The sequence below is a fragment of the Saccopteryx leptura genome, chromosome 5, assembly GCF_036850995.1.
Source record: "Saccopteryx leptura isolate mSacLep1 chromosome 5, mSacLep1_pri_phased_curated, whole genome shotgun sequence".
Lineage (NCBI taxonomy): Eukaryota > Metazoa > Chordata > Mammalia > Chiroptera > Emballonuridae > Saccopteryx > Saccopteryx leptura.
Window position 1 is genome coordinate 144343535 of NC_089507.1, and position 22071 is coordinate 144365605.

The following is a 22071-nucleotide window of genomic DNA, read 5'->3' on the forward strand; positions in this document are numbered from 1 at the left end:
TGAAGAGAAAGGTCCCAGGCACTCACAGCAGTGTGGCCAAGGGATCGTTTGTCATTTTTCAAATGTAACTTTTTTTTCACACAAGCCAAAATTAAGGCTTTTGTTTTGTTTTTTTTGCTAAATTTCGTCTGTAGGGCTGAAGATGAGCACTGCTGCAGAGCGCCCCCCATGAGCCTGCCCGGTGTCCACAGAGGGGCCCCCGCAGGGAAGTGGCAGCCCCCTCTCTGCTCTGCATGGGGGTGGGGGGAGCTTGTGTTCTTCTGTTCCATTTCCTCAGCACCATCATCTGCCTCTTGCCATGTTGCAAACACCGTGTGTTTTCTGAAAGAATAAATACACAGTGTCCAACGAGTGGGAGAGTAGCCCCCAGGCTCCTGCACACCTGCACCTGCCCTCTCAGTGACGTCAGATGTGGCCGCATCACTCACCTGTGACCCGGAAATGGGCCCCCAGCACTGAGCTAACGCAGGGTCCGAGCCTGCACAGTGAAGCCCGGGGTGCCGGGGCCGGCTGCATTCTACACTCAAGTGAAGTGCTCAGTCAGGAGCAAGAACCAGGCACAGGGCACACATGCCGGTGTCTGCAGATGGGGCAGGACGGACGGAGTAAGGCTTTTACTGCTCATCTGAGTGATTTGACTGTTTTTTTTTTTAAAGTGAGTATTTCTAACTGCTAATGCATCACAAATAAGTCACAAGGAGGCAGTTCATGTTTCCGAGTGCCCTGTAGTTAGGACCCTGAGCACGTCCATGGGGTCCTGCCTGATGGAGGGCCTTGCTGCTCTGTGTCTTAGTTCTCTGAGATCGGGGCTGGTCCCTGTCCTTCGGGCTTCATCCGGACGGAGGCCCAGGTGGTTGCAGCGGGCTGTCCCTGGGAAGGTGCTCACAGTCACCTGCAGGCACCTTCAGGGCACATGAAAGCCCAAGGTCATAACATGGGAAGGCGACCAGAGGACAGAAGGAAGGACGGACAGAGGAGGAGGAAGTGGGGTAGAGACGCACAGACTCACCTATGCGATTTCCTGGGCTGACCGAGGTGAGGGGTCACAGAAGGGTGACCTTCGCGAGCACCGTGGCATCTGTGTGCAGTGCAGAGTGTGATGGTGGCTGATCCGTGCACAGCCAGGACCCCACTGCTGTTTCCAGATGGCGGCTCACCCACAAACGTGTCACACGTGAGTCATGACTACAGAGGCAGCCTTCTGGCCAATGAAATGGCCTGTTTCTCTTTAAAATAAATTTCTCATGCAAGGAGAGCAGGTGGCTGTCCTCAGGGAGACGTGATGGCAGCTTCAAGAATGTCCTGGGTTTGCGCTCGTAGCAGGTACAGGATAGCAGCGGAAGCCCCCCCCCCCCCACTGCCACAGCAGTGGAAATGGTCACCACCCTTCTGCCCTGGCACCTGGGAGAAGGCAGTCCACCTTTCTGGACAATCGCCCCACCTCTGTCCCCCGAACTGCACCAGCAACTGTGCTCAGGTCAGCCTTGTTCTGAGGTTCCACGAAGTGGCCGTGGGTCCACCCCCCTGTCTGCTTCTACGCATGGTTCCCTCCGTGTTCTGCGTTCTGTCCCCTTTGTCCTGTGGCACATGTCAGGGGGGCGACCCATCTCACTGCTTTTCCAAAACTGCCTTTGGCCATTGAAAATATTGAACTGCTAGAGAATCCTGATATGACAACAGTGGCCGCAGTCTGTCCCTGCATTTGGTGATGTGTTTTTACGTCCCCTGAGTTTTCACTGTTGTGCTTGACAAGCCCGCTCCCAAATGACTTGTTAAATTATTGGGGGAAATCTACTTTTTCTTTCTGCGTATTTTATGCTTGTATTATGATTTTAATTCTAGGCTTCTATTTTTTTCTCACTGAAATCTACTTGGAAACTTGAAGAAATCTTTTGCTACGCTGTTTTTCCCCAGCCTCTTTATTTCTTAAATGATTTGAGCACGCTGGTGCTACATGCCGTGTCTAATCATTCTATACCTTAAGAATTCGTTGGCCTGTCTCTCACTTCTTGTTCCAGCTAAGTCTCGCCACATGCATTGTTTTCTTTTAGCACACTATGACTGGAAGGCAAGCTCACAGCCCTTGACATTGGACTTTGAGAACCTCAAGAGATAGGCTGGAGGCTACACCCGCCTTGTTTTCTTTGCTGCTGGCTGGCACACAGGGAAACGCTGTCCCACAAATTCTCCCCATAAAGGGCACACAGTTGGCACAATTTCAGACTCCAAGCGAGGGTGCCGGACAGTGAGCGAGGTCTCTCTCTCCCCCAAGGGCCAGATGGCAGACGCGTGACTCTCCCCACCGGGTCCCTGAGTGTGCAGGTCTGCCCTCTGTCCCCTCACGCAGGATGCAGCCGGCACAGCCCTTTCCGTCTCTGCTCTGAGAGCAGGGAGAAGGCCGTCTGTCCATTCATCCATCCTGCCTGGCCCCAGGCCGGTATCTTCCCCACAGTGCCGGCCAGCCCCTGAGAAACAAAGGTACTGGCCCACGGGTGGGCAGACACCCTTCAGTTGGGTTCTGGTCTCGGCTCTGCTGACCTGTAGTGCAGCTCTGTCCCTGTCCAACTGTCCCCATCACATGCACCCTCTGCCGTCGAGTCAGCTCAGTCAGGTTTAGCATTATATCTGCTTCTCTCTGACATGATGCTGGAGATGGAAGTCCAACTCCAGGACTTCTAGCCCAAGCTTGTCACAGGTCAGACAGGCAGGTAGTGGTGACTAAACTGGGAAGGGTTTTGTGATCATTAAACTGCAATTTCTTACGTATTTGAAGTGATATTTGTGAAGAGACATGAAGTAATTTGGGCAAAATCACAGGCTTTGCTGGTGTCTCATCCAGGTTTATGGAAGGGCTGCCCCAGAACAAGTCTGGCTCCTCGGGTCGACGGTAAGTCGGAACCGGGCTCCCTTCCAGGACTTACAGATACTTAAGATGAGACATGACTCGAGTCTGGTCGTTACCACGTGCACTAATGCATGCAAATGGTTATAAAGCAGCAAGAAAATACTAAGTGCCATAAGAAATAAAGTTTATTCTGACACAGGCATTTCCATAAGTATTAATAATCATGCAACCAACAGGAAATAGGGTCTATAATTGAAGATAATGAGTCTAATTAAAACAGAATCTGTGAATGCCTCACTTCTCCCAGGACCGCATTCTCTGACTCTTGGTACCTAATTCTGCATTTTCATCAGGAGAACATCTCCCCAGGCTCCTGCAACAAAGCTTTCCTATGGATGCTAGTAACAATGATTGTACTACGCACCATACACACCATATTTTAAAAACGTAATTAAACTAGAAATTGCTTTGGGACATAAAAAATTCAAAGCGGCATATTGTAGGATCCGAACAATTTACACGGAGACCGGCAGCTTTGGGCAGGCGAGCAGAGAAGGCCGCCGGCGGCCTGTGGTGAGCTGGGAGCCGACAGCCCGTCTCCAGACAGCTGGACGGCAGGTTTGGAATGGGCTGAGGCTGCCCCTTGGGCACAGCGTCCTGTGCAGGAGCCTCTCCTAAGTAAACACGTCTCTCTATATGCAACGTCGGCGTATTCACGGAGCTGGTAATGTTGTTAAGTAACAGAACTGCCAGGTCCTTATTTCATTGCCGTACTATAGCCAAAGAAACAAGTTACACCTCACAGGTGCCACTAGCACATGATGAAAAGATCTTCTTGTCTCTGTGCTCCCTGGGAAAGCTCCACGATGCTGACAAGAAGTCAGTAACCCTGCCTGACGAGGCCGTGGCGCAGTGGAAAGAGCGGCAGACTGGGACGCGGAGGACCCAGATTCGAAACCCCGAGATTACCAGTTTGAGCGTGGGCTCATCTGGTTTGAGCAAAGCTCACCAGCTTGAGCCCAAGGTTGCTGGCTTGCGCAAAGGGTCACTCGCTCTGCTGTAGCCCCCTATGAGAAAGCAATCAATGAACAACTACGGTGCTGCAACGAAGAATTGATGCTTCTCATCTCTCTTCCTTCCTGTCTTTCCCTATCTGTCCCTTTCTCTATCTCTCTCTGTCTCTGTCACCAATAAATAAATAAATAAAAAGGAAAAAAAAAAAAAAGAAAGTCAGTAACCCTGACTTGAGGGGCCTCCTTTGCTGAGAGTCTAGGGCTTCTATTCTCTCTCAGGCTTGTGGTCGGCCACGCAACTCACGGGAGGCGTGCCAGGGCATTGGAAGTCATGTGGAACAGGGAGGCAGATGTGTGGGTGGAGGGGCACCCCTCCCGTCCCCATGGCCTGCCCTCGGCCTGCCAGCTCTGCCTCAGCTTCCTGACTGACACCCCCTCCAAGTCCCCGCTCCCAGGCAGCTGAGCCCACTGACCTAGACAAGCAGGTGCAGCTGTTTCTGGACATGCGGGGCCGTCCTCTACGGGCGCTCTGCCCCAGAGCTCTGTGCTGAGCAGCCATGGACACTGACGTGGCCCTATGGACTGACCGCCCCCCCCCCCCCATCATACTGATCCTTCTACAGAAAACCTTTGTACTCCAGACTTGTGATGGCGGTTTTGGGGTATGGGGACCGGGTCGCTCCAGCCCCAGGCCTGGTGTCCAGGCACTGGCTGCCTGAAAGTGGTCATCTCTCTGCAAAGATCCTCCCCTGGCGACTCAGACTGTGCGGGGTGGGGGTGGGCGGGAGAAGAGGTCTGCACTCCAAAGACCCAGCAGCAATGCCAAGGGCACGCCCGCAGTAGCCCATCAGAGGGAATTGAGGCGGCCAGCGCCGAGACTGGACCTGCAATCCATGGACTTGTATGCTCTCAGTCCTAAGCTGGTGTCTGGGAGCCAGGGGAAGTGGCCATCTACAGAGGGGATGGCCCATGTACCTGACCTCCAGGTAGCAACACTGGGGACGCCGCCATGTTTATGTCACAGAGCCCGATGGTTAGGCTCCATGGGACGTGGCAACAGACACATCATGGACCGAGGACGCCAGAACAGCACTGGTGAGGAGGCCCCGAGTCACTGGAAATTATGTGTGGGGCGTGTGCCTTCTGTAGGCCAGGACCGCCAGTAGATGGCGGGTGGTGGCTGTGAGGAAGGCACAGCCCCAGGGGCCTGGGGGAGGGGGACCTAACAGGATCAGAGTCCCAGCCTGGGAGGGAAAGTGAGGGGCTGGTAACAGCATATGTTAGAATTAATATGTACATATGGATTTTATTTCTTGTAGAAAGAAATGCATATTCTTAGTAAAATATCACAATATAGAGAACAACAAGAAGAAAGTAAATGTTCTCTAACCTCGTTAGCCGGTGGTCACATTGTGTCTAGCACTAGCTGTAATTTTGCTCGTGTATTTACGTATATGAATAATTACTACAAATGTGATTACAAACACATTTATGCAATAGCTCACCAATTTTATTTATAGCTTCATCATCATTTTCAATAAATATTTTAAAGTAGAATTTTTGATAATCACATGACACAAATACAGCTGTATATATAATCTTAATGTGTTTGCTGCCTTTAATTTTGACAATAGCGCAGTGGTGAATAGACCTGTAACTCTATGTGCTCATATACACACAGTTAACGTATTACCGAAGGTCATTTCACAGCTGTGGAGAGTGTACATGCTTGACATGGTCTCTGTGTGTGTGCATGCACGTGTGTGTGTGTGTGTGTGTGAGAGAGAGAGAGAGATCACATCCGTGTATGCATGTGCAGATGTTTAGTACCTACCTAGTTATTGGTAAGAATCTTTTTTTTTTTTTCTTTTTTTTTTTTTTTAAGAAGCTGGAAACGGGGAGAGACAGTCAGACAGACTCCCGCATGCCCACCAGGGGGCGATGCTCTGCCCCTCCGGGGCGTCGCTCTGCCGAGACCAGAGCCACTCTAGCGCCTGGGGCAGAGGCCAAGGAGCCATCCCCAGCGCCTGGGCCATCTTTGCTCCAATGGAGCCTTGGCTGTGGGAGGGGAAGAGAGAGACAGAGAGGAAGGAGGGAGGGGGTGGAGAAGCAAACGGGCGCCTCTCCTATGTGCCCTGGCCGGGAATCGAACCCGGGTCCTCCGCACGCCAGGCTGACGCTCTACCGCTGAGCCAATGGTCAGGGCCTATTGGTAAGAATCTTAGCTTTGCATTTAATAGTCATTACTGCTGGAGAGATGGAGCATTTCCATATTACCCCATTTGGTTTTTTTGCAGGTGGACGGAGCTCCTCCCTCCTGCTCACTCCCTTCCCTTGAGTAGGTTTGATCTATGCCTCCCGTTCACTCACATTCATTTTATTTTCTTGCTGCAGTGGTCCAAGATCACACGTCCTTGAACGCATTCTTGGAGAACCCGTCACATCCGTAATGGAGCTTATAGCTTTGCTGGTGTCACTGATGGTAAGAACTTCTCAAACTTTTTAAAATTTTATCTTGGTGTCCTTAGACCTTTCCCTCATGGTTTAAACACTGTTCCCTGATCAGTAGTTCCTGAAAGTCATTGAATATGGTGGAGAGCTCATCATTTCAACAAAAGTATCCTTGATTGGCAAGTATTGATATGCATGATTCTCAGAGTGGAAAAGCTTCAACCATCCCAGGGCGCCCTCTGATCTTCAGAGCCTGTCAGCAGGAGTGGCTGATTCTATTCCTGCTCAGTGAGGGGGGGTGGGGAGACTTCGGCTTCTGGTCCAAAGGCTCAGTTCTCTTAGCCTCAGGTCTCCTGCATGCTGAACAATTGCTGTCTGGGCCCCTTCGGGTAAGCCCTGAGTTCCTATGCCTGAGGTAAAACCAGAGCCCCATATGGACACTGGATGGTCAGGATGGACAAGCCAGGGGCCCAGCCTTGCCCAGCAGTCACATCGCTCCACAGACTGTCCCCACAGAGTGTGCGTCCCTGAATATCATTTCTGTCTGATGCTGCAAAATATCAAAAGCGTGAGGCGGCATTTCCAGTAGCCAGAGGGCACCACAGAATTAATTCACTCCAACTGTGAACCGCTCCCTTCCCACATGCCTGAGATTTTCTGTCCCCATCAGACCTCAACACAAACACTCTTTGGCAGTCCAGTGGCTGAATGGAATTGCAATAGCTAATTTTATTCAGCTAGCTAAAGACGCCTTCTGAGGCTTCCCAAAAGCGGGTAAAATAAACTCCCTCTAGACACAGCCAGTCCCCATCGGTGCCCACCGGTCTCTTCCAAACGTGCCATTAGGAACGTGTTTGGTTCATTGTCACGCGGCTGGAGGGGAGGCTTCCTGCAGACCCTCGTACAAGTCTCTAGGGGGTGGATCGCGGGATCCCACAGGTCCTGTGCACGGCTCTGGTGGAAACCGCACGGGTGGGTGAAAGAAACCGATGCTGTTCACACACCCAGGCTGAGGCCAGGCCACCATCCCTCTGACCTGGGGGGCAGGAGGAGGGCACCCCTGGAGGAGGGCTCAGTCGCATCACACACAGCATGTCTTTTCTGATATGTTCAAATATCTCTGGCGTTAAGATTTCTGAGCTGAGGAGCCAGACACCTTGGATTTGATTGAGTTTAATTTTTAAACAGCTACCATGCTGACAAGATGAGAATGTTGAATAACGTTTTATTTTAGATAATAATTAGGGCTTTTTCATAAAGGAATTTTTAAGAAACTGTTTGAAGGGGTTCAAAGCCTGCTTAATTTTAGGCTGTCTCAGAAATAGGGACACTGCTCATAAACTTGTTTTTGAAAGTATAGACCTGTCATTCTTCTAAGCACCTCGAGGAAGCAATTTTCTTTAAAAGGTTATGGAAGCTATTTTCCATCCATCATATTTCTCTTCAAAAATATTCCCTTTCAAAGAACAGGTGAATGTTTTATGTGCTTTTAAAATCTTCTTTTTTTACTATTGAGAACTGATTCTTTGTTTTTATTATAGATAGCATCTGCTGGAGATATATGTATATATGTGTACTTATCTACCGTATTTTTTGCTCCATAAGATACACCTCTTTTCCCCCAAAAGTGGAGAGGAAAATGCCCATGTGTCTTATGGAGTGAAAATACTTGAACATACCATTTGGTTCAGAATATTTTTTTTCTTATTTTCCTTCTTAAAACCCTAGGTGTGTCTTATGGTCAGATGTGTTTTATGGAGTGAAAAGTATGGTGTTCTTTTATATAAAAACCACAGTTTAGAAAACCCTGGTTTGGGGACCACGGTGTCCTATGATTCTAACAGTTGTGGTTCATGGCAGCCATCCGGGGTGCATCTAGGACAGGACATGACAAGTTTCTTTTTTTAATTGAATTTATTGGAGTGACATTTGTTAATAAACCACACGTTGCCAATTGCTACTTACACACTCAGGGCTGTCTGGCTCTGTGGGGCTCGCTGGCCCAGAGGGGTAGCAGGGGCGGAGGTGACCCCGGCTCAAAAGCATCTAACTCAGTCAGGCCCATGGCCTTATCACTGGTCCGGCACCAGCTCTGGTTTAAATGAAACACCATCAGAGCAGGTGAGAGGTCGGCAGGAGCACACGGATGTGGCCCATGCGCAGCCCCATGACCACGTCGCTTGGACCGCTGACTCCCTGGACGGTCAGACCCTCAGACCCTGGGGGTCACAGACCTTGCTGTGTGCTGGACTTTCCCCAGGACCACAGGGTGGGGTCCTGTGGGACTGGCCGTGCTCGTGCCCGCGACCATGGACAGCGATGGGTTTCCAGGAGGAAAATGGGGAGAGGTCGTGTCCACCCTGCATTCTGGGGCGGGGGGAGAAGGGTTATCCCTCCGCATGGCTACCGGTGTCAGTGCATTTACAGTGAAATGTATTCTCAGAGGTTGTTTCCTGATAAAAAGTCATGCATGTTTGTTGTATTATTATATGTATTTAGGAAATGCAGGAAATACAGAACATCACTCACCCTCAGTGCCACCATCCAGTGTAACTGAGTCAGGGCTTTTTCCCTGTGTGTGTGCTCACATGTGTGGAGGTATGGGCACGTGTGCAGTGAGTGCACATGTGTGTGAGTATGTGCACGTTTGTGGTGTATGCACACATCTGTGGGTATATGCATGTGTGATGTAATGCTCATGTGTGTCAGTATGTAGATGTGTGTGCACACATGCATGTGCATGTGTGGACATGTGTGGGTGTACTCGTGTGGGTGTGCATGTGTGTCAGTGTATAGATGTGTGTGCACACGTGTGTGGTGCAAGTGCTGTGCAGCACCTATTCAGTCTTCTGAAAGCACGTGCCCCATCTCACAGCCTACCCACAGGGCAGTGTGCTGGCCATGTTGGGACAAGTAGGCACCTGTCCTCTTCTCACTTGCCCCACGAACACCTTCCAGAACAGTTTGCTGTGCTGGGCGTGGGTTGTGCTGTGTGCCCGACTTGGCCTCCTGGGGACCCACCCAGCGCCTCTTGTGCCTCGCAGGTGGCCAGGTGACCCTGGGGAGCCTCTGGCCTCGCTGGCCGCCCCTGGTGTGCTCAGGGCAGCCTTCCTGAGTTTCCCTCCCACTGGTCCCACATGGTGTTAAGTCCCTTTGTGAGTGGATACAGACGTGCGTGACAACACAGGACAGAATGAGAAAGTGGGACACTGGCCCTGGAGACACAGCCAGACATCCACATGGAGGGCAGGGCAAATGCCACACTCCATCTAGGATCACTGCAGAATGGCCCTATGCCCTCACTGCACTCGGGGAACGGGAGGACCGCAGCACCTCCTGGAGGAGACAGTCAAGGTGAACCAAGGGACCCAGGTGTTGGCTCACTCCTTCCCACTCCAACCCCACAGCTCAGAAGACGGAGCATGAGAGTCAGGCAGGCAGGACGTGCTTGGACGTGATGCTGGAAGGTGGAGCAGTCACACAATGGTGCCGACATGTCCATGCTGATTCAGCTGGTGGTGCAGTGCACCACATGAATGCAAGATGGCCACTCGCATCATGAGACAGAGCTCAGAGGCACAGGATCTCAACGGCAGAGCGACAGCCCAAAGCCCTTTGATGTCCTGGAGCTTGAGCCCCAAGGCGGGTCCCAGCTCTCGGTCACAAAGACCCACTGGTGACCACAGAATGATAGAAGCCCGCACAGGCCAGGTGATGGGTCGACCTGACCATTTCAGCATGCGCAGGAGGTGTTGTAGATACACTGTAAGAGTCTGAGTGACAGACACTTCCCACAGGCAGGGCGCCACAGTTCTCTGGGGACAAGGGTAGGTCCTGAGGCCAAGAAGGAGGCTCCGCTCATGCCCAGTCTGGGAATGGTTCTTCCCGGCAGGGACTCAAGGACTGAGGTGAGGGACATTCTGTCCTCACTGCTGTCCCGCGAGATCGAGGTGCAGCTGGAACACAGGCTGAGAGGGAAACAGTTACCCTCCCCCTACAGAAGGGAGCAGGTGGTTGAGCCAGGCCCCTCAGCCTGCCTGGTGACATGCCCCTGACGAAGATTGTCTTACACCCTCCAGCTCAGAACAGTTTCCTGGCCCTGCATTCAGAGTGCGGGGCTGCTGTTAGCACCTGACTTTCGAGCGACAGCATCCGTTAACCTGTGAGTTCAGACAAGTGACCGTCTTCCTGTAGAGCTGAAATGCCCATTCCAGAGGGGCAGAAAATAACACTAATTGACTAAAATAACACATAGCTGAACAGCACATGGCACCGCCCTCCAGGCCCTGAATAGAGGGATGGCCTCATTGTCAGACTCCTGACTGTGGGTCCCAGGCAGCGTGACACAGGGCCCACAGCACATCTGTATAAAACGACTCCAGCATGGGAAAGGTAGGGACTGTGTAACAATGCTGCAATGACAGACAGACCGGCAGAGGTTACTTATTTTGGACAAGTGCCCTTTATTCTTCTCAGGGGGAGGGGAGGACGCCAGGCTCAGATTCTCTGGATTGTGAGCACATGTGATGATACGAATGTGTCGTTTTCACAACTCCTTCCTGTCTTGGTGCACACAATTCATTGCCCAAGTCTCAGGATCCTGAAGCTGCTTGTTCATTTCTGTGCCTGGGAGGTGCGCTGAGGATACCCTGTATTTAAAATAATTTGTGAATAGGCAGTGTGATTTTTGTTTGTCTGTTTGTTCCTTGTCAGTGGGCACGGTGAAAGCTCACAAGGTTAGTGTCTGCATTTTGTGGTTCGTTGGGAGGGTTCAGTTCTGGGGTGCACCGCAGACACATCACAGCAGCTGACTCGCTTGGCACCCCCCACCCACCCGGAGCCTCTCCTCTCCTCTCCCGGGGTCTAGGTCCAAGGCTGGGTGGCACTGTGCCTACTTAGGGGCTGTTTGTCTGTCAGCGTCTCTTCTCTCAGAGCCTCTAGTGGCTTTGATTTTTCTACAAGATCAAGTTTCGGGCTCTGTGCTGACTCTGAGATCACACACCAACTCCCTGCTGCCTGGCCCTCCATTCACTATCTCCCATACCAGATCTGTGTGGCGCAGACTCCGGGCTTCTCTGCAGGGACTGTCACGTCACCACTGCTCACACTGTCACCTGCTCTCCTAAAGTGTCACCTCTCCTCCACCTTCCGGGAGCATGACCACTTGACTGGATTGTATTTCGGCTTCTACATTAAATGTCCATGTTTCTCTCTGAATGTCACGCAGCGGGGGGGGGGGGGGGGGGGGGGGGGGGGGGGGGGGGGGGGGGGGGGGGGGCCAGAAAAGATTATTAGGAGAGGCTCTGGTCTCAGCAAGACAATCAGCAAAGTATTCAAAATGAGCTTTGTGACCCGGGGAGCTTGTGGGAACTGCCTGCAGCCTCCCACCTGCTCTGAGGACATGGGAGAGGTGCTCTCGGGGGTCCTCAGATGCCTGCATCAGACCAGTGGTTTCTCCCGGTACTGACCACGCTGCAGAAAACATTTGCAAACACTTGTCCTTCCTGTCCTGTACCTTGAGTGCTGCCTCAGCCACTCTCGCCCTGTCCCCGTCCTCCACAAGGACACGGCAGGTGTCAGCAAGGAGGGTGACGTCAGAAGACTGGCAGTCATACTTCTTCGTGTTTAAAACAAGCACCACGCCCAACCCTCAGCACCCTACAACTACTCACAGCACACGTGGGTGCGGCACTCTGGACAGCCGCTCATGCCAGGGCTTTCTGACCCTCTGGGCTCGTGATCCGATCAACATAGGGGAGGGTTTAAAGCACGCTGAGCAGAGACGAACAGGACATATCCTTTCAGTGGAGACCTAAAAATACATTGGGTTGGAATTAAAGAGTCAGAAAAATAACTGGGTACACCTTTCCAAAATACTTGGGATTAAATTAAGTGCAAATGCTACTTCTCCTGTCAAAATAGCAAAAAGTAGAATTTCCCCCTACTTACCGACCCGTGGCTCTCCTGTCACGAGCCTGTGCTGCATTCAGAAGGAGACGCGGTCACAGAACGAGTGTTGGAGGAAACCAGGAGCATTTTGTCTTCTGCTTGTTTAAAAGATAAAGTCACAGTTTTGTTATAATGAGCTTTACACAAATAACTTTAAATTGTGCATGTGCTCGTGAGGTGGGCATTTTCCTGAGGGTGGGACATTGCAGGGATCACTGAGAATTGACCTGGCATTGACTTTCAGAAAAGATTCACCCTTGTTTATAGGTTGACAGAGACCAGTGTCTGTCTATTCCTATAAACTCACTTCTGTGTTGAGATTATCCCTGGAGTCGGATCAAAATTTAGTTAGGGGCCCAGACCTGCGGAATGTCCCCATTCTGATACGCAGCCCGTTTGGGTCTCTCTGTTCCATCTCAAAAGACGGTATGTCCCAAGCGTGTTCATGATTTTCAGTAAATTGTCTTGACTGGCACATTAACTCATCAGGGCTGCCGTAACTAAGTCCCAGTAATTGGATGCCGTCACCGACAGAAATGGACTTTCAGTTTGGAGGCCGGAGGCCGCAGGGGGAGGTGTCATCAGGGCTGGCGCCCTCTGCGTCTTCGTGGAAGGTGGTGTGTGCTTCGTGTTTGCAGCAGCCTCCGACGCTCTGGCGGCAGTTCTTGGCTCAAGGTGGCATAACTCCGGTCTTGACACGGAACTCTCTCTCTGTCTCTGTCACCCTGGGCGTACTTTCCCTCTTAATAAGAACACAGTCATGTCAGATCAGGGACCCCTTCACCTGAACTAACCACATCTGCAAAGACCTTGTGTTCCAATAAGGTCATATACACAAATATTGTGGGGGGCAGAGGGTTAAGACTTCAGTATCTTTTGGGAGACATAATTCAACCCACAACAATTGGTTTATCTGTTTGAAAGTAGAATAGAATCCCATTTTCTCCACATGTAACAGAGATGGGGTGGGGGAAAGGACGGGACACTTCAAAAGACGTCCAAACTATAATCAGAAGGGCAATCTCAGCAAAATGTATGCTGAACTATTTCCAGTTGCTTGGGATGAGCTGACCACAGCAAATTGCATTCTCTGGTTGCAAATGAAGCTGACAGTCTGTTTATGTAGCACCTCACGTCCCTCCCCAAACAGGTCCTCGCCACTCGCAATGGGGTCTCTCATGGAGCCCCTCAGGGGCCCTGCTAATTCTGACTCATTTGCTCTGTCCATTGACACCCCTGCCTTATTCTCAGGTTCAGGTTTTAAGGCAAAATCAGAAAATCCAGCCATCTGTAGAGTAGATGTTTTCTGCTTCACAAGCTCGGTATTTGGCGGATTAAATGATGGCTCCCCCACCCTTATTGTGTAGATAACATTTCATTTGTGGAGAGAAAATAAATGTCGCTTTACTCACACCCGATTTCTGGCTCAACGACTTTGCAAATCCATGTTAGTCACCTGAGCTTTGCTGTGTTTAGAAGAGAGAACCATGCTTACGCCACAGTAAGCTAAACAAAATACCAGCAGTCTGTCTGGCGTTGACCAGCACACCGTCTTTGTTCCCGCCGGACACTGCCTTTAACTCCTGTGGTTCCACAGCATCGAACTCAGGACCCCGGTGTCGCTGTGGGCACCCCACGGGCAGCGTGCCCAGGGGCCTTTTCACCCTGGAGGGGCCATCAAAGCATGTCACTGCTCCCAGGTGAGGACACGGGAAGTATTTTTAAAACCACGTTCCTAAAATAACTGAAGATCGTGTCTGAGGGCACGTGATGTCCTGAACCACGGCAGAGTGAGGTTTGCAGACTCTCTGCAGTAATAGCATCGCCTCAGAACGCACCTGCACATGGCTTGTCGTGGAGATGGTGCCCCAGTCCTAGCTCATGTCTTCCATCCACACCCCGAGGCTGGAACCAGGGGGTTCACGATTCAGTGAGCAAATACCCACCATGTGTTCAAACCGAAGACAGCGATTTTCAAAGAGCAGAGGCTGGCGTGCACGCGGTTCTCTGATGTGCGGAGGAGAAGGCGCGGCGGGACGCTGCAAGTTCCACCCAACCTTCCCCGGCCCCCGCCCCTCCTGGGGGGACCGGCAATATCTCTCCTCTTCTGGGAAGGTGAGGTATTTACGGAGTGGACAGGGAATGCCCGGACCTGAGCGGGGGCGAGACAGGCGGCAGGCTGCTGTTCTTCCCGCTCTTCGCAGGCTCAGTTGTCCGCCCTGTCCTATGACTCATGTGGATCGTCCAGACGACACAGACTGTGCTGCGGGGCTAGAGGCTTAAAAATGAAAAGTGACCAGAGCTGCGGCCTGGGCCATCAGAAGCTTGGAGTCACGGCCATTTCCCACAGGACAGACGTCGGCATTTACGCGGACTCGGTTCCACAGGCCCCACGCAGGATGGCTCTGTGTGGACAAGGAGAAAGCCCATGACCGTAGGTTAGGCAGACGACGAGGGCGTCCTGCAGGGTCTGATGCACTGAGCAGGAGCTCGGCAACAGAAGCTGCCGCTGTGGCCCGGGGCTGGGTTGACAATAATCCACAGGGAACCCTAGGAGGGACATAGGCGAGTGTTGGATGTCAGCACAGGGCTGGGCTGCTTGGAAATAGAGGGAAAGAGTGACCTCACGAGGAGCCAGAGGTCCGGGGCTCTGTAGGGACACAGAAAACAAGATACCGGTCTCATGTGAACCCAGCGGGCAGTGAACACCCAGTATTTAACAACACTTATACTCTCACATAAGACTCAGCAATGCAAATAAGCAAGACAGGCGACTGGCTCTTAGCACTATCTTTGTGCAGGTGAGAAAATAGGCCCAGGGAGCACAGAGCCTTTTTCACGACACTGAGCCCCTGTGCTCCTTGGGGACACTGGGCAGTGGGAGGTGCCACATTAGGACAGGGCTCCCCCAACAACTGTGGGCCTCCAGCGTTGCCCGGGCTCAATTGGGGGAAGGAAAACCAGGCAAAGTTTAAGTTACAGACAAAAAACCAAACAAACCCAGAAAACAAAAGCAAGGACCCAGAATCTGTGACACAGAACAGTGGTAAAGGGCACTGATGCTAGGCCTTCAAGAAATGCAATGAATATTTATTTCTTATAACTTGGAAAAGATTCATGTTGGTTTGAAAAGGCACATTGGATCCTAAAATAAGAATTAATGAGCCCTAGTTAGGAGGGTTGGAACATTGCAGGGGTGGGGAGGGAAGAAGGTGGTTATAATAAAAAATTTAAAGTTTCATATGCCTGTTTTTATGGAGAGAAAGTGAAAACACTGACAGTGATTCTATTTGGGGATTTGGGTAGTGAGCCGTTTTTATTGTGGTTTCTGGGCACTGCTCTTGCAACATTAAGCTCAGTAACAGCAAGAAATGTCAGAGTGACTTTGGTTTAACCAGAAGAAACTTTTAGTCTGTTCACAGCCCGACAGCCTGCATACTCAAGCCTGGCCAGGGTCCCCAGCTGCGGTTCCGGCACCACTGCCACACTCAGCATCCCATCTGCTGGGCCCTGACCTTTATGTCGGCACCGGGTATCAGGGCCGCGGTCTGCAGCCAACTGTTTAAAATATATTTGCAGTTCTGTTAAGGACTACATGCATGTGTCTGGGTACGTGTCACACAAAGTAAGTGCAGCGCACCCATCACAAATCATAAATTGTGACAATTACTGCAGACTCCAGTAGCTAATTGATTTCCCATAGAAAGCACTCATTGATTTTTGCTGAATGCTCATCCTCTGCTCAGCTCTGGTGTAAGTTTGACAAATGGATCTGTCCCCCATCCACTAAGCCTTTTCCCAATAAAGTGTGACATCTTGGGACAAGCGGTGCAGGCCACCAGCCATGAAAACCGAGTACATCCAATACATGGCTGGAGGAAAAGATAAACAACCGTTAGAAATGTAGCAATATTTTCCACAGAACTCTATGTACCCAGATCAAGGAAGCCCCTACCCTAGAGACTTAGCCAAGAATGAGGTCAGCTAACCGCACCCCTCCCGCCCTTGTAAACGCTGCTTGCTTGCTCAGCCTAGATAGCCACCCTATAAAAAGGAGCCATTTTAGAAGCTCGGGGCTGCAGTGCTCCCTTGCGTGGGTTGCCTGCAGTCCCTGCGCAGGTTTGCAATAAAACTTATAAAATTCACTTTGGGTTTGCTGTGGTCTGTCTCCTGGGATGTAACACATGGAGGCCCCAGCAAGATAGGCCGTGTAAGACCCCTCCTCACGGAGTGGGCTGCAGCAGACGTTGGTAGCTGGCCAGCCTCCGACAGTTGCCATTTGGAAACTGAATTTGGCTGATTTGAAACATTTGGAGTCTCGAGACTGTTTGGTAAGGAAGCTTCCTCTTTGAATATTTGGAAACAGAGCTCTGGTTAGAAAAGGGTGTAGTGGAGCAGGCAGGACACCACCTGATTTCTCCCCACCCAGTCAGTCAGGGAACGCAGGTCACTGCCTTCTCCCTTTGGTTTTGGTTTAGAAGTTTTGTTTGTTTCGTGTGCATATTTGGTTTGTTTGTCTGCTTCGCCCATTGCTTCCTCACAGGATTCCTTCGAGAGCCAAGGGCCATGGGTCAGGAGCAATCTGCTGCCCTAACGCCTCTTCAGTGCTTGCTTGATAACTTTTCTGATTTCTCTCGCAGGGCACGAGACTATGGGACTCCTGTTGATTCCGCCACGTTGCGGACTCTTTGTGAACTAGAATGGCCAACCTTTGGTGTAGGGTGGCCCTCGGAAGGCACCTTCAATTTACCCACACTCTTTGCTGTCAGGGCAAATGTCTATCGGGTCCCGCACCCTGACCAGATGCCATATATAGATGTGTGGATTGACATAGCCATGGGAAGATCAGGTTATGTTAAGAAATTTTTTAAGAACTATATTAAGGGAAATTCGTAAACAAGCCCACAAATTATAGGAACTAACTAAAGACATAAGAGAGTGCTGGAGGAAGTAAAGAGTAGAAACTAGTTTCAGATATCAGATATTCACCTACTGACCCATAAAAATTTTACCCATTTAGAAAATAAAGGGTAAAAATTAATATTAAGAAAATATATTGAGAACTCTCTGTAAATTAAAATGGCCAATTTAAGAGCAGACTGGCCAAACCAAGGATTGCTAGACCCATAGAAAACATAGAGAGTCTAGCGTACTATAACCAGCACCCACCCACAGGCAGGTGGCACGGTCAGTATGCAGCCCAGTACGGCAGCAGAGGTAGAGAAAGAAAAGGCAGCCAGGCTGCAGCTGGCTGCAAAAGAAGTGGCAGAGAAAAGGAGAAGCAGCAGGCTCCCCTCACAGTTTCGGGCACCTGCCCCTCCCCCTTGGGCATCGGGAATCCCAGGCACCCTGATTGATTCCCTTATAGTATATATAACAAAGAAACCTCTTTCTTAGCTCAAGGGCTGAGCCACTGCTTGGTCAGGCAAAAGATAGTGCAGTAAGCTAGAGGCTATCATCACCTTGCTACAGCCCCCTTCCCTCCTCTGCTTTGGCTCTGGGGAATCCCCACCTCCTACCTGGAGCCAGACCCGAGGAGAAGATTTAGGGAATACGGCCCCTTCTAAACCCACTGCTTTAGCCATAATAGTCAAGAATTATAAGAAAAAGGTCCTCAGGGAATTATAGGGTTACTATGTCCTTGAGGGAATTGAGGACCTTAGGTAAACTAGAATACCCCACTGTTAAGAAAATAAGTTTATAAAATTGTGGGGTTTTTTAGTTTACTACCCCGACCCTTATAATGACTTAATGTTGTAAAGCTCTATAGGTCAAAAAGAGGGTTAGCATCTCTTTGCCAGCTGGGAAGCCACAAAATAGTAACTACATTTTGACCATTCCTTATTTTTCTCTGAAAATCAGTAGTTCATTAGGGATAGTAGTTTATAATCTCTTATTATAAATCATACTAAATTTGTACTACTAATAAAGCATATAGAATTGTATAGTCTGTCAAATACAAAGACTTCCTTTTTGTACCAAGGATCTGTTGTTGTAAAAAAAACATTTTTTATGTTAGAAATGTATATGTTATTTCAACAGTCTTTTGTTAATTCTCCCTTTCATTTGCTATTTCATAGCCTGTGATGTTAAAATTTTAGTTTAAATATTAGGGGATATGTAATAATTCAGTAATTGCTAATTGTTCAGTGTTAGGTCACAAAACCCAGAGTGACAAATATTACTATTGATTAGCTTAATAGAAGAATTCTTAACATAATAGGTAGAAAAGAGAACTCTAGAGACATAATCCTGAACCTCCACCTGATTTACCACCCTATCAAACTGCAATTGTTAATCAGCTAAGTAAATAAGTACATTAGGAAAAGTACAGAGGAGAAACTGCTCGGGTTCTACATAATATTTCCTATGGAAATGTCATAGATTAGAGCCCTCATAGTTCCAACCGAGTTAAAGGGCAGGGTACTGATTTAAGGTAGCATAAGAACAATAGTTCAGTTACAGCTGATAGTCAAGGAAAGAGAAAATAAGAAATAGTTTAAATTCTTTTTTCCAAGTAGCCTACAGAATTAGAAAGCTCAGAACCCCCTTTTCTCAGAGGAGCCTCAAGCCTGAACAGGACTGTTAGAAATCTGTACTGTACATAGGCTGCCCCACTTACAACAACTGAGACCATCTTGAGAAAATGTTTCTAATTGCCTAGCCTAAGCGGGACCCCACCACCCAAGCAAGTAAAGAATTTTTTAGACACTTTCCACCAGTTTCTGTTAGCCTGGATCAGAGAAGATACTCAGAAAAACAACCATAAGTTTATCTACGGTGTCAGAAGTTATTCAGGATCCTCAGAAGACCCCCACAACTTTCTTAGACTATAGAAAGCTTACAGAGTCTATACACACCCCTAGACTTAGAGGAGCCAGAAGATACTAAGGCAGTCAACTTAGCCTTTACATAGCATTCAGCTCTAGGAATTAGAAAAAATATATAAGTTTTTCATTAGGTAGAAACATTGGCTGCTAAAACTAAGCATTTTAGAAGGGACGTTGCTCCTCCCTCACTCTCATGGCCATAAATAACACTGGCCCCTAAGATGGCTGGTTAGCCAAAGACGGGTAAGATTCCTGAAGGCAGGAACAACCTAAGACAGGCACAGTCGAAGAGGGGCCATCAGGAGAAGGCTTAAGAACCAGCAAAGGTGAGGCTCAAACCCTCACCCCGGAGAATGCAGGAGACTGCTCTCCTGAAGTAGTGGTCATCATTCACTGTCCAGGCCACCTAGAGAGGAGGACTCCGTGGAAACTCTCAAGAAAAACCAAGCAAGCAGCTGATGATGCTACCAATAAGGTAGGCCTAAAACCAGTGGGGTTTTAGGAAATTTTAGTAACTTTTCTAGAACCCAGGTTGCCAAAGGTTTTTTTACAACCAAGTAGAAAAGTCAGACTTAGAATCTAATAGAGAAAGCATAATTTCTAAGTGTTTAATCTGTACCCAAATAAATATTAAGCAAAGTAAAGAAATTATAAAGAGAAACAGAGAGAGAACTTTCCCAGGTGAACGTTTATAAATAGATTTTACTAAAGTAATTGACAGGTAGAAAACATGAATCGGATCTTAAAGGAAACCTTAAACTTGTTTTAAACCGGTGGAAAGTAGCCCACCTTACTCCCCTTAGTCCTCCTTAGGGCGAGGTACACCCCCTACAGGGAAGAATTCACTCCTTTTAAGATAATGTTTAAGAGACTCCCTCCCTTCCTACTGAAACTCAGAGAGGAAATAAAACAACTAAATTAAATAACCACTCCTTTCTTAAGTACTTACAGCAGGTGTCCCCAAACTACGGCCCCCTGAGGCCATTTATCTGGCCCCTGCTGCACTTCCGAGGGGGCACCTCTTTCATTAGTAGTCAGTGTACTAGAGTACTGTATGTAGTGGCCCTCCATTGGTCTGAGGGACAGTGAACTGGCCCCCTGTGTAAAAAGTTTAAGGACCTCTGAGTCTTACAGGGTCTACAGATTACTCAGCAGGCTGTCCAAAAGACTGTCCGAGAGGTGATTCCAGCACTGCCAGAAGACCTAATACATCCCTTCCAGCCTGCAGACTCAGTCTAGGTAAAGAAGTACACCACCCAAGGACTGATTCCCATGTGGACGGGTCCACACACCATGATCCTGACCACTCCCACTACTGCCCAGGTAGAAGGCGTACCCACCTGAGTTCACCGCAGCCGGCTGAAGCTTGCAGTCCCAGCAGAGACACCTTTGTGGATAGCGGAGACTGACCCCGCCAACCCTTGTAAGCTGACCCTGAGAAGGACAGCATGCCCTGCTTCAGCCACAAACCAGAAGTTGACTGGTCCACGCATGGCTAATGCCTAGAGAAACTCACTAAGGACCTCCTTTTAATTAGACTGATGTCCATTGCTTTAGGTACAGTATATGATGTGATTGATCACTTCAGGAGTAAGACCTGAAATCAAAGTTCAATATTGTGTGAGCCTTTGGCACTGGCATATTCCAGGAGGCGCACGTGGCCTCACCACATGTCCCCTTCCTCGACAAACCGCCCGTCACGGAGCCCATCAACCCCCCCAGCTGCTGCCCGAGATGCTGTGGTCTGGGGGAAGGTCATGCTCAGTTTGTGGCTGAGAAAGAAAGTTGTCCACATGTGGAAAGGCCCTGAACATAGAGGCGACTGAGGGGTCTCGGTAAGTTTGGTGGAAGGAGAGGAGTTGTTAGCTGGTGTATATTTTTGAGGAATAACATGCCTCAGGGATGTTTAGGGACGTGCGACTGTGAACACTGGTTTTTTTAGCCCTTGGAGTTCATCTGTGTTCTGGCTTCCCTGTAAGAAATAAGCTAAAACCACCTGTCATTGCCTAACGCGGAGAGGACATGAAGATTTAATTTGCGAACATTTCCAGGGAATGAATCAATGTTCCGCAGCCAGAACAAGGGCTTTCTTTCCAGAAAAAGGTGTCTTGCCTTAACGAGCTAATAAGCAGGTAATGAATTTTCAGCTGCAGGCTCCCATGAAGGGAGACCCAGTGTAGGATGGGGGACCAGTCAGTGCAGGGGTGCCCAGTGCAGGGCACGCACCCTCCCGTCCTTCCCCAGCATCCCGACCGCACACACCCAGGGCAGGAGACTGCTCAGCAAGGAGGACTCAACAAGAACCAAACCAAGACTTTCCCCCTTGGGCCTTTCTGCTCTCGTCGTGTCTGACTCTGCACCTGCACTGGCTCCGTCTCCGTCTCCGTGGAGACACCACCACCACCTTAGCACCTTGACAACCAGGGGCAAAGGCACTTCAATCTCAGCTCACCTTTACAATTCAGTTATTAATCGGGGAGGTGCTTATAGGAGCACTTAAAATAAATCACTTTCAGGGTGATGAATGTTCCCCTGTTTTTAGTTCTCAAAATGTTAAGAAATGAAACTCCATCCTCGTTCAGGTAACAATAAATAAATACACTGGGAAGGCGAGTGTCCTAGCAGGATGCTGCACCCCGCTCCCCCACCCCCACCCACCCGGCGTTCTCTGGGGCACCTCAGCAGGGCGGGAGCCCAGCGACCCCAGAACGTGGCTCTGAGGCTCTCATTGGAACGCCTCCCCAGGCAGCAATGCGGCCCTTTTTCTTTTGAAAGATGAAACTCTCCTTTCCCCCCTTCGGCTATAAACCATCGCTTCTTCACCTGTCAGACTTAAGGGAAAAGACGAAAATCTCTTGCCACTAGTTTATGGTCAATATGAATTTCAAAAGAAATATAAGAACAGTAAACCTGATCAATTAAAACCGTTCTGATTTTCTGGCTACCAGGTAATCAATAATCAAGACCGCAGTGCCCTTATGTG

General features: G+C 49.6%; 1 protein-coding gene across 1 annotated transcript in view; it reads left to right on the top strand.

The window, feature by feature from the left end:
• Positions 1–22071, top strand: part of SNTG2 (syntrophin gamma 2) — a 204610-nt gene that overhangs the window by 44062 nt on the left and 138477 nt on the right. Inside the window, exon 2 of the mRNA XM_066385768.1 lies at positions 6253–6340. Coding sequence (XP_066241865.1) covers positions 6253–6340 — 88 coding nt within the window. The remainder of the gene's footprint in view (positions 1–6252; positions 6341–22071) is intronic.